This window comes from Capricornis sumatraensis, chromosome 11, assembly GCF_032405125.1.
Source record: "Capricornis sumatraensis isolate serow.1 chromosome 11, serow.2, whole genome shotgun sequence".
Taxonomy (NCBI): domain Eukaryota; kingdom Metazoa; phylum Chordata; class Mammalia; order Artiodactyla; family Bovidae; genus Capricornis; species Capricornis sumatraensis.
In genome coordinates, this window is record NC_091079.1 from 96510469 (window position 1) to 96537203 (window position 26735).

Below are 26735 nucleotides of genomic sequence, written 5' to 3' on the forward strand. Positions count from 1 at the left end.
ATTGGGGTAACTTAAGTTGGGTTGTGCTAAACTAAGTGATGGAAGTTCACTGACTAGCTAGCTCATTTCCAAATAGAGTAAGATTTTAAAACATTTATTACTGAACATTAGTTTCCTCTTACAAAGAAGCTAAAGAAATTTGAGACTGTTAATGACTAAAAATAAGCTGGTGCAAAAACTTGAATTTGGCTTTTCTCTCTGTTAAAAGGACACACTTTCTTCAGATGTTGAACTGCATTTGACAATAGATTTAAGTTCATTTGCTTCTTAAATGGTCTGTTCTGTATTTGCCTCTGAAATCCCATATTGTTACTTTGGCTGAGTGAATAGCTATTGTTTCACAGTGACCTATAGTCCCATCTGACTGAGTGCTCGAAACCTTTCTGATATTTGTTGACAAAACTTCCTAAATCATTCTAGGAAGCACTTTTGGCTTCTAGCTAACTTTGGGAGGCTTCAGAGGGCCCCTGAAGCATCCCAAAGAGAGATATTAAACTGTGTTTATTTGGTTGGTTAAATTACATGGAAAAGATTATCAGATGAGTAATAAATCTGCTCATGTTATAATGTATGGTAAAATAACTAATACAGATATCCTAAAAATTATATGGAGTTTTTAACATTCTGATATGTCTGGTATTTTAATGAAAAACCTGATGACTTCACAAAAGTTAGCAAAAGGACTGAATGAACCAGCGAATATGCTTATAACTTTTATGGTTTCTATCTGAAAAATTATGGGTTTAAATTTTATGTTTTCAGGGAGTAAAAAAAAATCTTCCTCTCAAACTAATTATGACAATACTTTGGTAAAATTAAATGTTATAAACAAAACAATTATATTTTCTATCTGACTCCTCCAAAAATTGGAAGTTCTTAGGTTTCCAGTAAGTTTATCAAATGAGTTAGGAAGGTTATCTCACGGATACAAAAATCTCAATAAATGTTTGAGACCTTAAAAAGGAAAAAATTCACCTAGATTTGTTAGGCAAAATCTGTGATAAGACTTTGGTGTGAAATTCCCAGCCTTGTTTTATTTTAAAAGTTCAGTCTGAGACTCTATATATGTTTCAGCAAAATAAAAAGCGTATGATCAATTATGGTTATAAAAATCATCAGACCAAAATCAGTGAGAACAGACCTATTTTGCAAACAAACTAGCCTTAATTTGGTTATATTTAAGAAAAATAAGGGTAACTTAAAAAAAAAAGATATTTCAAAATGTTAAATACCAGTTTGTTAATGGAGGTCTGCATCTAGTAAGACTCATCTCTTAGATAGTTCTTTGCTGTTATGTGATGTTAATGTAAAATTTAATTAAATTCTTGAAAAACACCCTAAGTTTGTTTCTGAAGATCAGATGCCTCATGACCTGCAACCAGGACTGAAAAACGACATAATTTAAGGGACTGTCTCCAACATGGATGGAAGGACTTTTTTTTATCAGGAGAAACTACACTACACCAGGATGAGAAGACGATGACATCAGAGGGAGACAGCTTCCCCAAGATGCTGGACCTGACTCTATGATCATTTATGTTTTCTTGACTTCTTAGACCTTTGCATATAAGTCAAATGCTTTTCTATCATGGGCCTGATCCTATGCTAGTTTCAAAATCAATCCAATTGTTGGGTTTGTGGCCAATTACCTGTGTCTAGTTCTGGGTTACCTTGGTAAATTTCTCTATTACCAGACTCTAACTGGTTGGCCCTGAGAAAATTTACTTAAAATTTATAGTCATTTTCAGGTCACTATGGTATTACTAGATAGGATCCCCTCACCAGGCCAATTAATAATGCCTGCTCTGACTCTGGCTATAAATTTGAGCTTTTTTTCTATTACCCAAGCTCAATCAGAACAAAAAAAGTTTCTGCAAAGGAGGGGAAAATCTCCCACAATTATGAGATGGATTTATATAGATAATACCAGGCTACAGTAATTTAGGTTTAAAGTCTCCCCTATGTTAAAGAAAAAAAAAATTTTTAAATCATACTAAAGATAATCAGTCTAGTAACACTAAAAAACTGGGCTATGTGCCTTATAAATGGTGCCAACATGTAATTTCTCTTAAAGATTAAGATTCTACAGGGCAGACTAAGTCAGTGACCTGAAGATATACTGGGCTACATCTAACGGAAGTTCTTAACATAAGTCTTACTTGTGGCTTTACTAATACTGCTGGCTATGTTATTTGTATTTCACCTGTTTTACAAAATTGCTGTTTCTTACACTGTCCAATATGTGTGTGAGGCCTCTAACAAAACAATATATAGTCCCATATGAGATCAATGATGGTGACAGTGTAACTCTAGATATGGCAAAAAGCAACAAGAGGGAATATTTTCCTGGACCAAAAAGCTAGTAAGTCAGGTGGTCCAAAAAATTTTGGATACTGTTTCATGGCCTAGTCCAGTAACAGCACATTGAGTGGCCTGTTTACCTGAGAATGGACACTCTCAGCACCCTGGGATAAAATGGTCATGAAGTGCCCCCCTCATAATCATGGTCAAGTTTATGAGCAAAAAGGGGCTCTGCCAACTGAAAACTGACACTTGCCATCTGCATCTACGAAGATTAAATCATGGCCGCTGTAACTGCTGACTTTCAACGCCCCTGAAAGGAGTTCAGGGTGAAAAACAGGAATGAGGCACTCTGTGCTCTGAAAAAAACTGGCAGAACAGGGCTTCAGATAGTTAGATCTTTTCAGGAAAAGACTTTATGAGTCCCAATTCTTGCATCTTCTCATACCTAGAGAAACACTGATGTCATTAACGGTGAAATCTGCTTTGGCTGTTAAGGAAAAGTTGACAATTAAAAGTCAAAATAGAGTAGCTATGGTTCAGATATCCTGGAAGATAACTAGGTGATGCTATGGGTGTGCTTTCAGATTAGACCTTGTATTGCTAAACACTTGAGTTTTCTGAGTCGTGTCAGGCTTGGATGCCACCATTTTCAAAACAATGTCTGCTGGAAGCTAGTAACCTTACTTTTTATAAAACTAGGCAACTGGCTACATGGCGACAAGTCTCCCTGAAGTGCCAGGTCCAGACTGGGTTTCAGACCTATTCTTCTAAAAAGAAATGATATTTATTTTGTCTACTAAATTCCAGTTATCACTCCTCCAACTACTTCTAATTGGGTCTGTTAACACCAAAATGGCAGACCAAGGGATTAGGATTTTAATCATACAAGACTCAGATCTAAAACTTGGAACTCAGAAATACTTCCGATTCAGTGTCTATACTCCAAGCTGGGGCAGTCCTATGCCCCATTTTGACAAGAAGTTATCACAGTCATAGTTGCCTAGTTCCCTAAAATTAAAACTGAGCTGGACTCTGTGGGGCTCTGGAGTACAGATCTGTTCTGTGTTCTCCTTTTCTTATCTATAAGATATAGACTTTGTTCAGCCTCCTTGGCCTTCCCTGAATTCCAAAACATGGATTCAAACAATTGCTAATTCGGGAAGGGAGGGGATACAAAAACAGAAACAATCAAAGGTTGGTACAGCCTCCAGACAGAGTCCTGGTTCCTACTCAAAGAAATATGCATAACAATGTCTTTGAGTCCCCACCCAGGTGGAAGATGGTAACTTCAGACTGAACACAAGATTCCTGGAGCACAGCTCTATTCCCTCACCACCAACCCACCAGAAGGGGTCACAAAGCTTGCAACCCTCACCCCAAATGTTGCCGTCTGTTTCCAGGACCAGAGACGACCATCCTGTTAGGTCTCCTGTTTGGCCCTTGTCTATTTCATCTCTGAGAGGGGCCAACTAAATTGCTGTTACTACAAAGGTAAAAGCTGGTTTCAGATGTGAAAAACCCCAACTTAGATCAGGTAGAGAGAGAATTCTGCTCTATTAGGCAGGCCTACGCCCATGCACAGCAGGAAGAAGTTACAGAAGAAAGAGACCTCCACCCCAATTCCCCAAAAATGTCTTGAGTATGAAGTCTCTCAGGGGGCTTATGTACTGCGTTAGGAGAAAAACGTTGTTTTTATGTAAATCACTCAGGGGTAGTAAGAAACTCTATGGCCAAAGTAAGGGAAGGGCTAGCCCAATGCAAAAGAGAGCGAGAGGCCCAACAGGGATGGTTTGAGTCCTGGTTACAACAGTCCCCATGGTTAACAACGCTGATTTCCACCCTGGTGGGCCCTCTCATAGTGCTACTACTGATTCTCACTCTTGGCCCCTGTATCCTAAATAGACTTATCACATTTGTTAAGGAGCACATCAATACAGTCCAGCTGCTAGTACTCAGGCAACAGTATCAGGCCCTGCCCCCAAATAAAGAGGAAGATTCCTCTATGTAGCTGAAGACGGGGGGAATGTTAGGACCAAACTGAAGCCAGGACAGGCTCTAAGGGGCAGGCTAGGCCTGAGGTTTAGTCTCTAGGAAGGCTGAGGCACTGGAAACTCGACCAATCAGAAAAATCCCCATAGCCCCCCGCCCGCGCCAGACCCGAGCCAATCCAGGTAGGGATGTGAGGTTTAAAAGTCCTGCGCGCACATACGGTTTAACCAATCAGCTATGCTGTTATAGGAACAAAGAACCGTCTGTATAAAAGTAGATGTGATTCAGAGCTCGGGGCTCTTATGGGATTCCACTGTGCTGGATGAGACCTGGGCCCTAACTCAAGTTAGCAATAACCCCCTTTATGCTTTCGCATTGCTGTAGACGTCTTATTCTCTCAGTTTTGGGGACTCGGACTCTGGGCACAACAACACCATATGCTTGTTGTTTTTTCCTTTATCTATCTACTTTTCCTATTAAATTGTAAGCTTTTTGAAAATGAAGATCTAATTAGGCATTGAAGAATTTCAGGGGTCATGCTTTTCTCTGTTTAATAAGCTCCTCCTCGTCTTATAAAAAGTTCCTTGGACTTCCTTGGTAGCTCACACGGTAAAGAATCTGCCTGCAGTGTGGGAGGGTTGCATCCTGGGTTAGGAAGATTCCCTGGAGGAGGGAATGGCAACTGACTCCAGTGTTCTTGCTTGGAGAATCCCATGGACAGAGGAGCCTGGTGGGCTATAGTCCATGGGGTTGCAAAGAGCAGACTAACACTTTCACTTTCTTTCTCCTCTTATTGACTAATGAGACTCCTGATGCTTACCATGAGGTCCTGGGCTTTAGCATCTGTCCCCCTTAATTAGAAAAATGACATCAACAGATTTAAGAAGAGATCCTAATCAGACTGGTACCTAATGCCCAGTTTTTGTCTTCTATTATATAACATCCATGGAAAAGTATTTAGATTTTGGTTTAAGTTATTCAGATCTCTCATGACACAACATTTCAAAGAGAAGAAATTTTGGAGAGTTGTCTGAAGCAAGGCATATTAATGGATTTACCCCTTCCTAGGTTCTCTGCAGCCAAACTCTTGGAATGAAGAGAGGACATCCAATTCCTTCCTTCCACTTTCTTTCCTCTTTGTCTCTGCCTCTAGTTCCTTCCTGCCTGCCTTCATCTGTTTGCATTCTTAATAGAACTTAGTTCAGTGTATTAAACACACTTGTTATTCAGTTGCCCAGTCGTTTTTGACTTTTTATGACCCCATGGACTGCAGTGTGTCAGGCCTTCCTGTTCCTCACCATCTCCTGAAGTTCGACCACGTTCACATCCATTGTGTCAGTGATGCCATCCAGCCATCTCACCCTCTGACACCTTCTTTATTCTTCTTCTTCCTCAATCTCTCCCAGTATCAGGGACTTTTCCAGTAAGTCGGCTGTTCACATCAGATGACCAAAATACTCAGCTTCAGCATCAGCCCTTCCATCGAGTATTCAGAGTTGATTTGCGTTAAGATTGATTAGTTTGATCTTCTTGCTATCCAGGGGACTTTCAGAAGCTTTCTCCAGCACCACAGTTTGAAGGTGTCAATTCTTTGGCGTTCTGCTTTCTCTATGGTCCAGTTCTCACAACCGTACTTGACTACTGGGAAGACCATAACCTTGACTATACGAATTTTTGTTGGCAGAGTAACGTCTCTGCTTTTCAACGTACTGTCTAGGTTTGTCATAACTTTCCTGCCAAGAAGTGATCATCTTCTGATTTCATGGCTGCAGTCACTGTCCACTGTGAGTTTAAAGCCCAAGAAGAGGAAATCTGCCACTGCTTCTACATTTTCCCCCTCTATTTGCCATGAAGTAATGGGGCCAAATGCCATAATTTTAGTTTTCTTAACATATAGCTTTAAGACAGCTCTTCCACTCTCCTCCTTCACCCTCATCAAGACGCTCTTCAGCTCCTCTTTGCTTTCTGCCATTAGAGTGGTATCATCCATATGTCTGAGGTTGTTGATGTTTCCGCCACCTGTCTTGATTCCAGCTTGTAACTCATCCAGCCCGGCATGTCTCATGATGTACTCAGCATATAGGTTAAACAAACAGGGTGGCAGCAGACAGCCCTGTGGTATTCCTTTCTCGATCTTAAACCAATCGGTTGTTCCATACAGGGCTCTAACTGTTGCTTCTTGACCCGCATACAGGTTTCTCAGAAGACAGGTAAGACGGTCTGGTATTTCCATCTCTTTTGGAGCTTTCCACAGTTTGTCATGATCCACACAGTCAAAGGCTTTAGCGTCGTCAATGAAACAGAGTTGAATGCTTTTCTGGAATTCCCTAGCTATCTCTATGATCCAGTGAATGTTGGCAATTTGATCTCCGGTTCCTCTTTCTTTTCTAAACCGAGCCTGGACATCTGGATGTTCTCATTTGCATAATGCTGACGCCTAGCATGCAGAATTGTAAGCATGACCTTACTAGCCTGGGAGATGAGTGCAGTCATCTGATGGTTAGCACATTCGTTAGTACTATCCTTCTTGTGAACTGGGATGAGGATTGACTTTTTCCAGACCTGTGGCCACTGTTGGGTATTCCAGGTTTGCTGACATATTGAATGCGGCACCTGGATGGCATCATCTTTTACGGTTCTGAATAGCTCTACTGGAATTCCGTTGCATCTACTGGGTTTATTAACAGCAGTGCTTCCTAAGGCCCACTTGATTTTGCTCTCCAGAATGTCTGGTTCTGGGTGACTGACCACACCATCGTAGTAATCTGGTCCATTAGGATCATTTTTTGTTTGTTTTTTACAATTCCTCTGTGTATTCTTTCCATCTCTTCTTGATCTCTTCAGCATCTGCTAGATCTCTACCATTTCTGCCCTTTCTTGTGCCCATCTCTGGGTGAAATGTTCCCTTGATATCTCCAGTTTTCCTGAAGCCGTCTCCAGGCTTTCCGCTTCTGCTGTTTTCTTCTAGTTTTATGCACCGTTCACTGAAGAAGGCCTTCTTGTCTCTCCTCGCTGTTCTCCAGAACTCTGCGTTTAGTTGGATATACCTGTCCCTTTCTCCCTTGCTTTTTGCTTCTCTTTTTTCTTCATCTATTTGTAAAGCTTCTTTAGAATGGTTTTGTTCATTGCCTTCTGTGCAATATTACGACCTCTATCCATAGTTCTTCAGGTACACTGTTTGCTAGGCCTAAGCCCTTGAATCTATTCACGACCTCCACAGCATATTCATAGGGGATTTGACTTAAGTCGTACCTGGCTGGCCTAGTGATTTTCCCCACTTCCTTTACTTTAAGCCTGAATTTGGCTATGAGCTGCTGATGATTTGAGCTACGGTCAGAATTAGCAAATATCAGAAAATCTGCAGGCATGCTTATGTATTACAGATATGGCCACTTCATGCCAACTTCAAATAGACCAACAAAGTTTATTAAAAGCTTTTTGTAAGTCCTGGCAATACTTTTGGATTGACCATCTAATGGGGGATAGACAGGCAAACAGGCAGTGTGAAAAAAATAAAGGAAAATATGCCTTTTCTCCATCAGAAGCACTGTGATGAGGGAATATGATACTAACCCATGACTTGGGCAAGACTCTTTCCCAGTCCCACCTCTGTACTCTGCATAATATTCATCGTTAAAGATGGGTTGTGGAGGATATAACACCATGAGTTATTTTTCTATAGAGTAGCAGATAACATGAGTCAGGAGTATTTCTTTTACTAAGAATAATATTTTAAATCAACTTGTTGTTATGCAGTTGTTCCCTAATACAGACAAGCTGGAAGCTTGGGAAGATTAGATCTGATTATTAAAGATTATGTCTCTGGAGAAGGAAATGGAAACCCACTTCAGTTTTTTTGCCTGGGAAATCCCATGGACACAGGAGCCTGGCAGGCCATAGTCCATGGAGTCACGAAAGAGTCAGACATGACTTAGAGACTAAACAACAACAACAGCTAAGTAGGATTCTAAAGATGTAGGTCACGGCCGACCATAGCGTGCAGAGAAAAAGCAAAACACAAGAAGCCAGAAGAATACTGCGACACACATTCTGTGAATGTTTGAGAATGTACTTTGTGCAATGCAAAGGTGACTTGAAGGACAAATTTGTAATCTAAAGTGGAATGATGTTCATGGAAATAGCTATAAAGTTAAGCAGAAAGCCTTAAGTATCCTAATTAGGAAGACGAATTACTGGTTTAACTTTAGAGGACAGATGCCTCCTTTGTGCCACAGGACGGTCCAAACCTGTTTCACAAGAATGGCATTACCCGGTTGGATTTGAAAGACAGGTAATTCCATGAATGACACTTATTTGTCTATAAGAGGTAGATAATGTGTTGGTAACACATTTCTTGCATAAAGGAAAGGACTTTCACATGGAGGTACATGAACACAAGTCCAGAGACATTTACATGTTCAATTAAGCTAGGAGAAGAATAGCTGAGAACTGGGAATGGCAGAACCAGGAAGGGGAGACAAGATTTGCCTGGAGAACTACAATGAGGAGCTTGGGCCCTCACCTGCTAAATGGGAGTAATTTTGAATTTTGAGTGAGGAAGTGACAAAGCATTTAGTTTAGAATAATCTTGCAGCTGGTCATGCAATTAATGAGATTGGGGAAGAATACAGAGTCAGGAAAATTAATCTGTAAGAGACTATTAGAGTAGTCAGGGATCTGCTTCTTGGGCCCAGACCTAGGAAAAGAACAGAAGGGGAAGAAACAGAGGCTGGAAATGTTCAGTTTTACTGACTGGACCTAATTAATGCTCACAAACTTTTATAATCCCACTCTGGAACAATGTGCTCAGTCGTGTCCAACTCTTGTGACCCCATGGACTGTAAGCTACCAGGCTTCTCTGTCCATGGGATTTTCCAGGCAAGAGTACTGGAGTGAGTTGCTACTTCCTTCTCCAATTTTCTTTCCTATTCTTTCTAGTTCTAGTTCTATTTTTTCTTATTCTCTCTAATCTAGAACAATTATAACTTTTCTGGTGCTGTTAGTGGAGCACAATGAGAAAACATAAATGCTACAGTGGAACCATATGCCCCAACCACTAGTGCCGAAGAAGCTGAAGTCAAATGGTTCTATGAAGACCTACAAGACCTTCTAGAATTAACACCAAAAGAGATGTCCTTTTCATCATAGAGGACTGGAATGCAAAAGTAGGAAGTCAAGAGATACCTGGAGTGACAGGCAAGTTTGGCCTTGGATTTCACAATGAAGCAGGGCAAAAGCTAACAGAGTTTTATCAAGAGAACGCACTGGGCATAGCAAACACTCTGTTCCGACAACACAAGAGACAACTCTACACATGGACATCACCAGGTGGTCAATGCTGAAATCAGACTGATTATTTTCTTTGCAGCTGAAGATGGAGAAGCTCTATACAGGCAGCAAAAACAAGACTGGAAGCTGACTGTGGCTCACATTTTGAACTCATTGCAAAATTTATACTTAAATTGAAGAAAGTAGAGAAAACCACTAGACCATTTAGATATGACCCAAATCAAATCCTTTATGACTATACAGTGGAAGTGACAAACAGATTCAAGGGATTAGATGTGATAGACAGAGTGCTTGAAGAACTATGGACAGAGGTTTGTGACTTTATACAAGAGGTGATGATCAAAACCATCCCCCAAAAAAGACATGCAAAAAGGTAAAATGGCTGTCTGAGGAGGTCTTACAAATAGCTGAGAAAAGAAGAGAAGTGAAGGTAAAGGTGAAAAGGAAAGATATACCATATGAACGCAGTGTCCCAAAGAATAGTAAGGAGATAAGAAAGGCTTCCTAAGTGAACAATTCAAACAAATAGAGGAAAACAATAGAATGGAAAAGACTAGAGATCTCTTCAAGAAAATTAGAGATACCAAAGGAAACTTTCATTCAAAGATGGGCACAATAAAGGACAGAAAAGGTATGGACCTAACAGAAGCAGAAGATATTAAGAAGAGGTGGCTACAATACAAGAAGAGCTATACAAAAAAGATCTTCACGACCTGGACAACCACGATGGTGTGATCGCTCACCTAAAGCCAGACATCCTGGAGTGTGAAGTCAAGTGGGCCTTAGGAAGCATCACTAGGAATAAAGCTAGTGGAGGTGATGGCATTCCAGTTGAGCTATTTCAAATCCTTAAAGATGATGCTGTGAAAGTGTTGCACTCAATATGCCAGCAAACTTGGAAAACAGCAGTGGCCACAGGACTGGAAAAGGTCAGCTTTCATTCCAATGTTAAAGAAGGGCAAAGCCAAAGAATATTCAAACTACCACACAATTAAATTCATTTCAGTTCAGTAAAGTAATGCTCAAAATTCTCCAGCCTAGGCTTTAACAGTACATGAACCAAGAACTTGCAGATGTTCAAGCTGGTTTTAGGAAAGGCAGAGGAACCAAAGATCAAATTGCCAACATCTGCTGGATCATAGAAAAAGCAAGAGAATTTCAGAAAAAACCCATATCAACTTCAGCTTCATTGACTACACTAAAGCCTTTGACTATGGATCACAACAAATTTTGGAAAATTCTTAGAGATGGGAATACCAGACCACCTTACCTGCCTCCTGAGAAACCTGCATGCAGGTCAAGAAGCAACAGTTAGAACTGGACATGGAACAACACATTCGTTCCAAATTGGGAAAGGAGTATATGAAGGCTGTATACTGTCACCTTGCATATTTAATTTATATGCAGAATACATCATGCAAAAAGCTGGACTGGATGAAGCACAAGCTAATCAAGATTGCCGGGAGAAATAGCAATAACCTCAGATATGCAGAGACACCACCCTTATGGCAGAAAGTGAAGAAGAACTAAAGAGCCTCTTGATGAAAGTGAAAGAGGAGAGTGAAAAAGTTGGCTTAAAACTCAACTTTCAAAAAATGAAGATCATGGCATCCGGTCTCATCACTTCACGCCAAATAGATAGGAAAACAATGGAAACAGTGACAGTCTTTATTTTCTTGGGCTCCAAAATCACTTCAGATGACTGCAGCCGTGAATTTAAGACACTTGCTCCTTGGAAGAAAACCAATGACAAACCTAGACAGTGTGTTAGAAATCAGAGACTACTTTGCTGACAAAGGTCTGTATAGTCAGAGCTACGGTTTTTCCAGTAGTCATGTATGGATGAGAGTGTACCATAAAGAAGGCTGAACGCCAAAGAATTGATGCTTTTGAACTGTGATGCTGGAGAAGACTCTTGAGAGTCTCGTGTACAGCAAGGAGATCAAACCAGTCCATCCTAAAGAAGTCAATCCCGAGCTAGAAGAACTGATGCTGAAGCTGAAGTTCCAATACTTCGGCCACCTGAAGCAAAGAGCTGTCTCATTAGAAAAGGCCCTGATGCTGGGAAAGACTGAAGGCAGGAGGAGAAGGGGATGACAGAGGATGAGATCATTGGATGGCATCACTGTTGCAATGCACATGAGTTTGAGCAAGCTCCGGGAGTTGGTGATGGACAGGGAGGCCTGGTGTGCTGCGGTCCATGGGGTCTCAAAGAGTTGGACACGACTGAGCGATGGAACAAGGACAACAGTAGAACTGAGAAGACCATTTCAAATGCTCAAAGGCTATGTTGATATAAAGATTTTATCGAACATTTTATTTTCTTTCTTTTCTGCCTGTGTTTTAAAATCTGGTTATGTTAAATGAGCCACATTAAAGCCTAGCGGAAAAGCCAAGCACAGATGCTTACAAATGTATTTATTTATTTTAAGCACACTGTAATTGTTTTGGTTTGGCTGCTGTGTATCTAAATATCAGGTGGGGGTTTTAGTAAGGACTTACTACTCTGTTTATATAAAGTGCTCATCAGTGTCCAGACTGTGAAGCCATGTGTGTCTGAGAAATTCAGTGTGTTTACCAGGATGAGCCAAGTAAAACATATCCCAGAAGCTGATTATCAAAATGTAAAGAGCTGAAGTGTATGCTGAGATCTCCACATTTAGATAACCCTGTGTTATGTGATGAATTCTACATCCACCTCAAATCTTATATATGACTGTTCTAGCCCCAGGGCCATCTACAGTGTGAGTCTATTTAGACACAGGGCAATTAAGGAGGTAATCGAGTTAAAAGGAGGTCACCGGACCCAGGAGGCCCTAATCCCATATGACTAGAACCCTAGTAAACACACATACAGAAGGCCGGAGACGTGGAGACTCGGAGAAGACGCCCACCAGCATGCCAAGGACAGGCGGTACCCAGATGCTTCCCTCAGGCCCATCGAAGGAACCAACATGACCGACACCTGGATCTCCAACTCCCAGCCTCCTGAACTCTGAGGAAATAGATTCCTGTTCTCTAAGCCATCCAGTGTGTGGTACTTTGTTACAGCAGCCTCAGCACGTGAACACAACCATCACATAAGTTTCTTAAACTACTAATATCATTTTGATCAGACAGCATCTTTCTGAGAGTCTTTCCCCTCAGCCCTGGATAAAATTTCAATCCTTCAACATTCTCCACAGGTTTTCACTCTCCTGTTAACCGTTCTTTATCTCTTGTTTTGTTTAATCCTTGGCTTGTTAACTGACATTGCTAGTGATAAATCTTTGCTTCGGACAGTAATAATAACAATATTGTTATTACTAAGGCTTATAATTAAGACTTTCATCATGGGGGACACCATTCTAAGAGCTATGCACGGGTTAACTCATTTAATCCTCACACACACTGTATGGAAACAGTGGTGAGATTATCATTCCCATGTTATAGGTAAGGAAACTAAGGCACAGCAAACAAAGAACCTTCCCCCAAAGCACACAGCTTGCAAAGGGCAGAGCCACGACTGGATTCAAGTTACAGCAGTTTCATACCCCACCCTCATCCCTGCTGCACTCTGCTGTGCTACCAACAGAGAGAATAAAACCAGATCACTCGCTGTTTAACAAGACTTGCCTGAGAACGCTATATGCATCAGTCATTTAATTCCCACGATGAAGTGTGATATATAAAGCATTATTATTTCCATTTTACAGATAGAAAATAAATAGAAGCACACGTGGATTAGAGGATTTCCACACGGCCACAGTATTAGTGTTTTGTGCAACACGAATTCCATCCCAGACAATCTGAGAATAAAGCCTTTGCTCTTCTCCACTCAGGGAAACGGAAGTATCTCGTATTTTCTTTCCAAACTCACCTATCCTTCTATGCTCAATTCAGTATTCTCAATACTATTAAGACTTCTCTAACCCTGCTGGCCAAATATTTGAAAGCATAATAAATACCTTGGCCAAAATAATGGATGGAAAGGGATATTTAGTGATACTTTGTTGGATATTAACATTGGTTTCTCTGATTGATGCTTCAACTCTATACTAAAATCATATGGATTTTGGGGGAAAAATCAACACAACACTTCCTTAGTGTTGAGGATAAGTTGTCAACTGTTACTTCTTAAATTTAATTGGACTGCCTTTAATTGCCTCTTAGGTGTTTCAAGGATCTTATGTCGCCGAACACTGCGACAAAGTCATGAAAACAGAACTCCAAAGGCATAAAAACTTATTGGGATTTCTCTTGCTAGACCTTAGGATTTAAATTAATTACTTAAAGAAATTTATTTAATATTATATTTTTTTCAGAAGGCTGATTTTTTTTCTACTAAGAACATCTGCCAAAGCTCATAGATGTTTATGTCTTCTCTTTTATAAAATGTTTATTAGCAACATCACATCTTTATTTTCTGATTCTATGATGTGGAACGGGACAAGCTGGTTATAGTTTTAGCTCAAGTTGATTTGAAAAAGGACAGAAATACCTAGTGGTGATATAATTTTTTAAAAGAGCAATCCATTTAAAAAGCTTATCAGTATTCAACCTTGGCAAATTATAGCACTAATATATTTTCTTTATATAGATTTTCTCCTCAGTAGAATTAAACATTATTAAAAATTCTGAAATAAGAAATGACAAATTGCCTAAGCTATAACATTAATTTCTTCCTCTAAACTTACCAAATCATTTAGTCCTGGGAAATAGCTATTAATAAAAGAGCAAAATATATACCTCAGTAAATAGTCATTAACTTAAGCCAATATTAACATAGTATATTTCACACTTCACTGAAGTTTTTCATGTGTGATTTGAATTTGAAAATTATTGTTCCCACAGACCAGACTAATTGTAAAAGTACTATCAAATAATTAATATTTGTATTCACTCATATATACTTATATACACATACTTCCATATATAATATAGTCTGCTAATATACTTTCAGAGAGAATATGCAACTGTGAGTCTAGTTAATCTTGCCAATTCAGTTCAGTTCAGATCAGTTCAGTCGCTCAGTCATGTCTGACTCTTTGCGACCCCATGAACTGCAGCATGCCAGGCCTCCCTGTCCATCAACAACTCCCGGAGTTCACTCAAACTCACGTGCACCGAGTCGGTGATGCCATCCAACCATCTCATCCTCCTGCCCCCAATCCCTCCCAGCATCAGAGTCTTTTCCAATGAGTTAACTCTTCACATGAGGTGGCCAAAGTATTGGAGTTTCAGCTTTAGCATAATTCCTTCCAAAGAACACCCAGGACTGATCTCCTTTAGGATGGACTGGTTGGATCTCCTTTCAGGCCAAGATCTTGTTTAGATTCATGTTTCACTATAATAACACTAAACTGCATTTTTTGTGAATTGAGTCTTTAAATACATAGAACTGTATGAAACATACACAGAATTATTCAGTCTATTGCCTTAAAATTTTAATAATTTTATTTAAATTAGCATATTTGAGAGTTAATACATCTATAATAAATTTCAAATAATTATTTTACTAGATGGTTTTTACAGAAAGCTAGTTTGGATTATGTTCTCAAGTAGCTGACTTTGGCAGAGAAGGCAATGGCAACCCACTCCAGTACTCTTGCCTGGAAAATCCCATGGATGGAGGAGCCTGGTGGGCTGCAGTCCATGGGGTTGCTAGGAGTTGGACACAACTAAGCGACTTCATTTTCAGTTTTTACTTTCATGCATTGGAGAAGGAAATGGCAACCCACTCCAGTGTTCTTGCCTGGAGAATCCCAGGGATGGGGGAGCCTGGTGAGCTGCCATCTATGGGGTCGCACAGAGTCGGACACAACTGAAGTGACTTAGCAGGAGCAGCAGCTGACTTTGGCAATTTGTGCTTCTGCAAACATCCTTTCATTACTGATTTATTCCAATGTAAGAAAAAAGTCATTAGATTTTTCAGTACTTGGGGATTTCTGAAGGATAGAAACACACTATGCCTGGATGACTTTACCTCCAAAATATAATATTAAATTAAATAATAAAGTAAAATAAACTGTGGCTGACATGGAAATGGGAGGCACATCCACATATACCTGTAAGACCTCATATCCTCTGAAAAAAGGCATGAGATTGGAGTATTTGCACATGCAGGGGCAAGAAAAGACACTAAGTTTATAGATGTTCAGAAAAGGGCTAACTTGCCTCTCCTGGGAGACTGGAAAGAATGTTAATCTTCCCTGAGTGGGTTGGGCAGGAAGAGAGGAGCCCATTATAAATTCTCTTAGAGTGATGAGGACTATACCTAACACCTTGCAGCCTATAGTCCGGGAGAGTCTCAGAGGTCCCATCGACCCTAGAGAAATTCCCTGTGGGGACAGGCACTGTTGAGTTGACAATCAGCTCAGTGTATTCTTGGAAGGAAAGTTATGACCAACCTAGATAGCATATTCAAAAGCAGAGACATTACTTTGCCAACAAAGGCCCGTATAGTCAAGGCTATGGTTTTTCCAGTAGTCATGTATGGATGTGAGAGTTGGACTATAAAGAAAGCTGAGAGCCGAAGAATTGATGCTTTTGAACTGTGGTGCTGGAGAAGATTCTTGTGAGTCCCTTGGACTGCAAGGAGATCCAACGAATCCATTCTAAAGGAAATCAGTCCTGGGTGTTCATTGGAAGGAATGATGCTAAAGCTGAAACTCCACTACTTTGGCCACCTCATGTGAAGAGTTGACTCATTGGAAAAGACCCTGATGCTGGGAGAGATTGAGGGCAGGAGGAGAAGGGGACAACAGAGGATGAGATGGCTGGATGGCATCACTGACTCAATGCATGTGAGTTTGGGTGAACTCTGGGAGTTGTTGATGGACAGGGAGGCCTGGCGTGCTGCAGGGTCGCATGGGGTCGCAAAGAGTCGGACACGACTGAGCGACTGAAGTGAACTGAACTGATACAGGTGAGCAAAGAAGTCTTCTCACATGTCATAAAAGAGGCCCAAGATAGTTACTGGTCAAGGAGATTAGAAATCACATTGACTTTTAGCTTCTCACTGTCTGACGGACCAAAATAGCTTGAGGTGCACAATATCAGGGAATTATACAAAAAAGCAAGTGACTAACAGAGCAGGTTTTTGCAAGAGAGTGCAAGTCTCTCTGTCGTGTCCAACTCTTTGTGACTCCATGGACTATACAGTCCACGGAATTCTTCAGGCCAGAATACTGGAGTGGGTGGCCTTTCCCTTCTGCAGGGGATCTTCACAACCCAGGGATTGAACCCAGGTCTCCCGCATTGCAGGTGGATTCTTTGCCAGCTGAGTCACAAGGAAAGTCCAAGAATACTGGAGTGGGTTGCCTATCCATGCTCCAGGGGATCTTCCTGACCCAGGAATCGAACTGGGGTCTCTTGCATTGCAGGCAGAATCTTTACCAACTGAGCTATCAGGGAAGCCCCGTTTTGCAAGAGAGAGATGAGGCAAATAACTGGAGGAGATGAATACTGAAGAAGCAAAATCAGTGATAGGAAATGTTAATGCCATGGCTTTAACCCTTAATCAGGCTTCTCAGGTGGCGTCATGGTAAAGAATCCACCTGCCAGTGCAGGAGATGCAAGAGACACGAGTTTGATCCCTGGGTCAGGAAGATCCCCTGGAGTAGAAAATGGCAACCTGCTCCAGTATTTTTCCACTATCTTGCCTGAAAATTCCATGTCAGAGGAGCCTAGTGGGCTACAGTCAGACATGACTGAGCAAAGCACAGCAGCAGCAATCTTTAAACAGGAGCAAAGTAAAATAAGAATTTCTAGAACTAAAAACTTGATTTTTGAATAAAAAAGTGTTATTAGTAAAACTGCTAAAAAGCAAAATTAGGAGAGCAAAGGTTGAAAGAAGCTATCACACAATAAAGAGTAAAAATAGAAACAAGCAAAGAAAAAAGAATGATAAGGACACAGGGGACTGAAGTTAGAGCCCACATATGCAAATGTGTGTCAAAAGGAAAAGAGACAGGAAGAAATTTTCCATTGATAACACATGAGAAAGACGAGATTGTTTGTGGAATAAAAAATATAATGAGCAATTCTAAAATTTGTATGGAACCACAAAATGGGACTTTAAAGCAATTTTAAGAAAGCAGAACAAGGCTGGAAAAAGCATAATGCTCCCTGATTTCAAACTATATTCCAAACGTATAAATAATCAAAACAGAATAGTATTGGCACAACAACAGACATGTGGATCAGCAAACAAAATAGAGAGCCCAGAAAACCAACAACCCATACATAAGTGGCCAATTAATTTACGACAAACGAGCAAAAAATGTACAACGGGGAAAGAATAGCCTCCTCAAAAAATGATGTTGGGAACATTGGACAACTACACGCAAAAGAATGAAACTGGGTCACTATTTTTTACCACACCCCAAAATTAACTAAATGAATTAAAGACTTGAATGCAAGACTTAAAACCATAAGCCTCCCAGAAGAAAATGTAGGCAGCAACCTCCACAACACAGGTCCAGGCAATGATATTTTGAATATAATGCCAAAAGCAAAAGCAATAAAAGAAAAACAAGCAAAGGACTATACCAAACATCAAAGCTTCTGTACAGCCAAAAAAAAAAAAAAAAACCCCAACAAAAAGGCAACCTAATAAGTGGGAGAAAATAATTACAAGTCATATCTGATAAGAGGCCAATATGCAAAGAACTCATACAGCTCAATAGCCAAAAAAAAAAAAAAAAAAGTCTGATTAAAATATGGGTGGAGGGTTTGAACAGACATTTTCCCAAAGAAGACATGCAGATGGCTGACAGATACATGAAAAGATGCTCAACATCATTAATCATCAGGGAAATGCAAATCAAAACCACTGTGAAAAACCACAGCCTGTGAGGAACAGATACTGATGCTAACTTTATGTTCATTTCTTATGCTTGTCCCTCATGACAAAGATCTCTTTAGAAGAGGCCTGCTAGTTGAACCTAGTGCTTCCTTGGTGGCTCAGATGGTTAAGGATCCACCTGCAATGTGGGAGACCTGGTTTTGGTCTCTGGGTTGGGAAGATCCCCTGGAGGAGGGCATGGCAACCCATTCCAGTATTCTTGCCTGGAGAATCCCCACGGACAGAGGTGCCTGGCGGGCTTCAGTCCATGGGGTCACAAAGAGTCGGACACGACTGAGAGACTAAGCACAGTTAAGCCTAATATTTAACCTTCTTTTTCTTTGTTCTCCATCTCTAGTTTTTACACATTTCTGCTCTCTGTGTGATAGGTTAGTATACGTCATCTCCATTAAATTCATAGACTATATTTATGTGCTCTGGGTAGTTTCATTTAATGTAAGAACTGCACTTTTATTTTTACCATTTTTTCTTTACACTATAATTGTGAGGTGAAACATTATTGCAGGGAGTTGTTGAATATATATATTTAGAATTTAACAAACATTACTAAAAGCAATGCCTCTGAATCTGCCACTGAGAGAAATACAAAGAATGCAGGCAGGTCTTGAGAAAGAAGAATGGCACTGGAGGAATCAATGTTCCTGACTTCAGACTATACTGCAAAGCTACAGTCATCAAGACAGTATGGTACTGGCACAAAAACCAGAAATATAGACCAATGGAGCAAGATAGAAAGCCCAGAGATAAACACATGCACCTATAGCCACCTTATCTTTGATAAAGGAGGCAAGAGTATACAATGAGAAAAGGCAGTCTCTTCAATAGTTGGTGCTGAGAAAACTGGACAGCTATGTGTAAGAGAACAAATTAAAACACTCCCTAACAAAAAATAAGCTCAAAATGGATTAAAGAACTAATTGTAAGAGCAGAAACTATAACGATCTTAAAGGAAAACATAGGCATAACACTCTGACATAAATCACAGTAAGATCCTCTATGACCCTCTTCCTAGAGTAATGGAAATAAAAACAAAAATAAAAAAAATGGTACCTAAGTAAATGTAAAAACTTTTGCACAGCAAAGGAAACCACAAATAAGATGAAAAGACAATGCTCAGGATGGGAGAATATAATTACAAATGAAGCAACTGACAAAGGATTAATCTCAAAAATATACAGGCAGCTCATGGAGCTCAATATCAGAAAAAAAAAAAAAAAAAACCCAATCAAATAATATGCAGAAGACCTGAACAGACATTTCTCCAAAGAAGACATATAGATGGCCAATAAACATGTGAAAAAATGCTCAACATGGCTCATTATTAGAGAAATTCAAATCAAAACTACAATGAGGTATCACTTCACACCAGTCAGAATGGCCCTCATCAAAAAAAGCTACAAACAATAAATGCTGGAGAGGGTGTGGAGAAAAGGGAACCCTCTTGCACAGTTGGTGGGAATGTAAATTGATACAGCCACTATGGAGGACGGTATAGAGATTCCTTAAAAATCTAGGAATAAAACTACCACATGACCCAGCGGTCCCACTGCTGAGCATATACCCTTTGCTATGTTTAGTCACGTCTGACTCTTTGGGACCCTATGGGCTGTAGCCCGCCAGGCTCCTCTGTCCCTGAGAATTCTCCAGGCAAGAATACTGGAGTGCATTGTCAGGCCCTCCTCCAGGGGGTCTTCCCAACTCAGGGATTCAACTCAGGTCTCCCACACTGCAGGCGGATTCTTTACCATCTAAGCCACCAAGAAAGCCCAAGAATACTGGAGTGGGTAGCTTATCCCATTTCCAGGGGAACTTCCCAACCCAGGAATCAAATCGGAGTGTCCTGCACTGTAGGTGGATTCTTTACCAGCTGAGCTACCTGGGAAGCCCCATATAGCCTGAGAAAACCGTAATTCAAAAGCACAGATGTACCCTTATGCTCACTGAAGCACTACTCACTGTAGCCAGGACACAGAAGCAACCCAGATGTCTGTTGACGGATGAATGGATAAAGTCGTGGTACATACATACAATGCAATATTACTCAGCCATGAAAAGGAGTGCATGTGAGTCAGTTCTGGTGAGGTAGATGAGCGTAGTGCCTGTTATCCAGAGTGCAGTAAGTCAGAAAGAGAAAAACAAATATCAAACATTAATGCATATGCATGAAATCTAGAAAAATGGTACCGAGGATCCTATTTGCAGGCCAGGAATAGAGATGCAACATAAAGAACAGACTTGTGGACACAGTGGGGGCTGGAGAGGATGGGAGGAACTGAGGGAGTGGCGCTGAAAAATATACACGTGCCGTATGCAAAACATAGTTCGTGAGAAGTTGCTGTACAACACAGCTCAACCAGGCACCCTGTGACAACCTATGGGGTGGGACGTGGTGGGGGTTGGGAGGAAGGTTCAAGAGGGAGGGGACATAGGTGGTTTGGGAGTGATGAGGTGAAGTACAAGCTTTCTAAAATTCATGTCTTCAATGCAAGTTAGAATAGGTATTGTTTGATTTTAGGAGAGAAATAGATAAAATAGTTTTATCTATAAAAATGTAATATGTTATTATAGTCGCTAATGAAAAAGAAGGGTGTAGTAGAATATCCAGATTAAGACTGTAGTGAGGGAAGAGACAGAATTAAAAGCAAATTCATTAAACAAGCATAAGGAAAGGAAGAAAAGAGGAAACGAGAATTTAAATACTTGGAGTTAGGATGGACGAAATATAAACTAATCTAACAGGCTAGTGAGTAAAACATACGTAAAATAATTAAGTTTCCCTGTTAAAACAAAGACTTTCATATTGCTTTCAAAAACAAGGTCCAGATATATGTTACTTTAGGAAAAAGTTTATGCAAAAATAAAGTGATAGTGGTGTTGTTTAAAATGTTCTCTCAAAAGATAAGTCCTAATCCCAGTACCTGTAAATGTTACCTATTTGAAAATACATCTTTGTAGAAGTAATTCCAGTGAAGTTATTGAGTGAGTCCTAGTCCAACATGACTAACGTGTTCATAAGAAAAGGAAAAGACACATAGACACGGGAAAAGCGCATGTGATGATGGAGGCGGAGACTGGAGCGTTTGGTCAGTAAACCCAGGCATGCCAAGGACTGCAGCATTCCAGAAGCTAGGAGAAAGGCATGGAGCAGACTGTCCAGAAGACAGTCTCAGACTGCCCGCGGAACTTCCAGAGACAGAGACGAGCTCTGGGACACCTTGATCTCAGACGTTCAACCTCTAAATATTTGTCGTTAAACCATTCAGTTTGTCATAATTTATCACATGTGCCCCGGGAAACTAATGACAAAGAAAGGTGGAAAATAAAGGTAGGCTAGGGAAATGCAGACCAAAAGAGAGTCTTATCAGTAAAGGACCAAAAGCAATGTCTCGAAAAAAGCAAAATTCTAGAGGACAGATAGAAAATGGAGTATTACATAAATGTGAAAGTTACAATTCTCCAAGAAGTTTTAGAGAAGCGTTACTAAAAAGGGCACAGACATAAGATTCTATACTCTAGAAACAGACGCTCTAGAATCAGGCTATAGTTCCGGGCTCTGTTATTAAACAGCTCTGTGACTTTAGGTATATTACTTAACTTTTCTACACTTATAAAATGGGAATGATAACAATACTTCAGTTATTGGCAGTTATGAGAACAAATGAATTAATATGTTTAATTTATACATGAAAATGTATGTATTAATAATGTGTTTAAAACAATAGCCGCCATAGAACAAACATCAAAAAAAATGTTAGCTATTCTTTAACTACAACTGTAAAACACCATATAAATACTAGCCCAGCAACATGGAATATGAAACAAAACCTCAGGAAAAGACCTTCATAAGGTCAGTAATTGGTAGAGAATTTTAAATAATCACTTTCAGAATTTCACTTATCAAGTTGCCACGAAAGAACAAAGTCTACAGAGTATCAATGATACAACCATCAAGCTGAAAGACACACACAGTATTATACCAAAGGCAGAAAATAGATTCTATTTCCCACTCACAAAACCTCATTATTATGAAACCAAGATACTCAAAAAAGATTTTATAATTCACATTCTCTCTCCATGACCCAAGAGGATTAGAAATCAAAAATAAAAGGCCAGAAACAACTTAACCATTTGAAGATCAAGGTATTTGCATAAAAATAACCCCAGGAAACTATCACTGTTCGCTGCATCACTGAGGTTCACGGCAATCAAGTGGCTGAGTTGTACAAAGCTGCACTTGCCCGAGAGTGGCCAGAAACCACTGGTTCTAAACCAGGGTGGTTACATTCCTTAAGGAAAATTTAGAAGTGCATAAGCACACATAGAGTTGTTAAGAAGAGTGAAGAGTGCTGCTGGACTTGAAGGTTTGAATGTCAGGGATGCTGAATGCTCTGCAAAGCTTGGAATATTCTTTCACAATGTAGAACTTCCATGGCCAAAACATCAATAATACTCCCATTGCTAAACAGCATTCTAAGAGTGACTCCAGGGCAAAGCATCTACAGATGCTCAAGATATTTCTATTTAAACTTAACACTACTACGGTAAAAAAAAAAAAAAAAAAAAGTCTTCTATAAACATAGCAGACAATTCAATGCTCAATTTTCCACAGCAAGAACCAAATTCAAGAACTTTCTTTGTTTTTGAAAATAGCATATAAGATTGTTTAGAGATTGTTGCAGAAACTCATTTTCTTTTATTACTAAGACTCAAAAAGGGAATTCACATTTTTTTTATCCATAGAAGAATTAGACAAATAGATGAGTCAGTACATGGGGAAATAAACGTAAATTTACGTAATTTGCTATTTAGTTTAGATTAGCTAATTTAAATTCTGAGTGCACCAAACTTAGTTAACAGAAGCATCCGTGCTGAGTGTAACTATTTTTCACACTTCTTCGTATAAAACAAAGTATCTCAACAGTGCTCTTCCTTAGTATTTCTGATGGTGCTAAGGTACAAGGCAATGTTCTAGAGTAGACAGCGTATACAGGGACGAGAATGAAGGAACATGGCTTTAGTGTTGGCTCTTCCACCTACTAACTATGTACCATTCTCTGTGCTTCAGTTCAGTTCAGTTCAGCCCCTCAGTCGTGTCCAACTCTTTGCGCCCCCATGGGCTGCCGCACGCCAGGCCTCCCTGTCCATCACCATCTCCCAGAGCTTGCTCAAACTCATGTCCATCGAGTTGGTGATGCCATCCAACCATCTCATCCTCTATCGTCCCCTTCTCCTCCTGCCTTCAACCTTTCCCAGCATCAGGGTTTTATCCAATGAGTCAGTTCTTCGCTTGATGATTTAGCTTCTCTGTGCTTACCCATCAGTAAAATTAGGATAAAGGATATGCTCTACTTGTCTTGAAGGACAGATGCAAAGTAACTAGAAACCCCCTACAGGGACCTAACAGGTGGCACTGGAACTTGCCTTGGCGCTGCCTTATTCCCACCACATTTCCTCTTCACTCTGCGGCCCTGGTTTCCTTGTTCCAGGGAAAGGTCTCTGCACCGACCCCTCTCTCTGCCCAGATGGTCTGCCACCGACAGCTTCACGCGCACACTCCTTCCCCTGCTTCCATGGGGTCTCTGCTCAAACAGCACCTTGTCAGAGAGGCGGCCACGCACCATGCCATGAAACACAGCTCTCCTCTTTCTCGGTCGCTTTATTCTGCTTTATTCTTTGACATAGTGATGACCTACCGTGTTAAATCCTCAGATTTTACCTTGCTTGCTATTGTCTGTCTCTTCTCTGTAGACTGTAACCTCAAGAAATGCAAGGAAAACTGCTATCTCTATCTTAGGAATAATACTCTCATAACAAATTATATTTTTCTGGATCTGTCCATAGAAAAACTTAACAATGTGTTTCGTTGGGAAGTTTGTAGCTCTACTTTTTATTAATTCATGTGAGATTATATCAATATTATTTTTTATGACATTACATATGTTTTCAGACACCATTCTCCTGATTTAGAATAGTATGGAAAGTTACCCTTTTTAGCCTTTCTACTATTTCCCTCTTCGTTATCCCAGGGCTCAAATATTCAAAACAGGCACTGATTTTGCATGCTGCTTCTCTGCAAAGATACTCGATGGCTCTTTTTGGAAGTGAAATTTGGTTCTTCACCGAAAGCAGCATGTTATATTTCAAGGCTTGGATGTGTCACAAGCTAGGTGGGCCAAGAGCATGTTCTTCGCTCTAATAAGACACCTTTCTGATCGCTCCCAGGTGTGTGTGAGGCATGTTGGTGTCTGTCTCCACCGCGTTACTCCAGTGGAGTGGAGTGGAAGCAGAGAGCGGTTCTTATCCATTTGAAATTTCGCTCATACATCGGACATAGCAACCCTGCCATAATTCTTGATTAATTTTCTGAGCACAGACATTCATGCAGTGGTACACGCCCCCACCCTTCTTTGCGGGGAAGCGAGGAAGCTTACTTACATTTCGAGCCCGACGAAGAAGACCCGCTGACGGCAGACCTCGATCCTCCTTTCATGGAGAAAACTCCTTTTCCCCTGCGGGTGGTGGTCACTGCCGCTCGGGGCCGCTTCAGCGGGATGACCGCGCGGGGCGGCGGCGGCACGCGGCCGTGGTAGTCAAACAACCTTCACGAAACACAAAGGCGGCTGAGAGCTGGCTTACACCTGCGCGTTCTACCAAATGTCTGAGGTGATTAAGAGAATGGCCTTGCAAAGAATGTCAACAAATTTTTTTAATATTGTAATCAGGAAGATTCATTTTCACTAAAGGAATAGGATGCTAATATAGTCTACGCTTTCTGAACATTAAAATCTGACTCTTCATATAAACCCACTTTTATTAAGGCATGAAAGAACAAAGAACTTTGCAATATGTTGGAGTTATGCTGACCTTCATTCCCAAGTATATTTCTTTGCTTGATTTAACAGATTTATCCTTCTTAGGAACAGGAATCTTCCTTTTCCACATCAGATACTTAGTAAGACGTTAGTTTGAAAGGAGGAAAAGATCATGCAGGATCAGGGACAGAGCAAAGAAAATTAGTGTATAATCAGAAAACAGCTCAGAAGGGGGGAAAAATACAAGTATAACTAGTTTAAAGAGGGCAGCTGTGAGAGAAAAATCAACATGGTTCCTTCCCTCTCACTAAGGACTCTCTTAAACAATGCAAAGTCTTTCTGACCACAGAAAAAAGGGAGCTGAACTTGGATGCAAGGCTGATAGCACGAGCCCAAAGCTTTCTTGACTAAAGAACTGGCAGAAAATGCTTATCAGGATGATATTTTATTTTTCTGACCATTTGATAAATGTGGAAATTGAGACTAGAGATGTTTGTAGTTAGCTATTAAACATTTCTCTAACGAAGAATACCGATAAAACACTGAAGCCTCTGCTTAAAAGTGAAAAATGATATTCACTATAACCAATGTATTTGCATCAGACAATGGAGGGGATAAAGTATAAAAGTATTTACATATTTATATAAATATGTAATTAATGTATTCAAAGCCTCATATTATGCTGCATACACACAACAAATTTTTGTGTGACTAAGCACATCTGAGCAGCATAAAAGGACCAGAGGGAAAAATTATATATATATATGTATGTGTATATACTCATTTATTTTTAGAACTATTTGCCACTGAGCCAGAGGTATTATTGCATCGTCTACTATAAATAAAATAGCATTATTGACTTAGAATAGTGGTTATTATATATTTTATTATGACACTATTATATGGATTCTCATAATTGGTTTAAAACAGTCAATAGAAAATCTAATGGGAAAGACAGAAATGAGAAAATGAAAACAGCTTTAAATTTTAAAACATTTAAAACCTTCTATAATTGGTTATTTTATAAAATTACATCTCATTTGTACATACAGATGGAAATGTGATAATCTCTTTTTGGAAAATAGTATATGAAAGATAATGATTAAGAGAGGCTGGTTTCCAAGTTTTCATTCAGAAACACTGAATACTATGGCACCAGGGGGAAGAAAAGTCGGATGTACACAAACCACATTTGAAGCAGACCTTGGTACTAAGAGTGTCTTTTATATTAGAGAGCTAATGGATCCAAAAACAATGATTTGGGAACCTGCTAGGAAATGCTAAGAGATGTCTGGAAAGGAAAAGAAATGAAAGGAGACGGAGTTCAAGAGAGGGGTCATCCTCTGCGCATAAGCCAAGCCCATTAGAGCCGAGGAGCTGCCAGAAAGAACAGGTCACGGACGCCCACACATTATAGCTGACTTCAAAGGGTAGAGGCCTACGAGGCCGGAAGGCGCTGTGGACCGTATTCATACCACTAGGGGCTCAAAAAT

The 26735-nt window shown here is 40.1% G+C and overlaps 1 protein-coding gene across 1 annotated transcript in view; it reads right to left on the reverse strand.

Annotated features, from left to right (window-relative positions):
- The window catches only part of RALYL (RALY RNA binding protein like), a 421185-nt gene that overhangs the window by 27001 nt on the left and 367449 nt on the right, over nucleotides 1-26735 (reverse strand). Inside the window, exon 5 of the mRNA XM_068983445.1 lies at nucleotides 24866-25029. Coding sequence (XP_068839546.1) covers nucleotides 24866-25029 — 164 coding nt within the window. The remainder of the gene's footprint in view (nucleotides 1-24865; nucleotides 25030-26735) is intronic.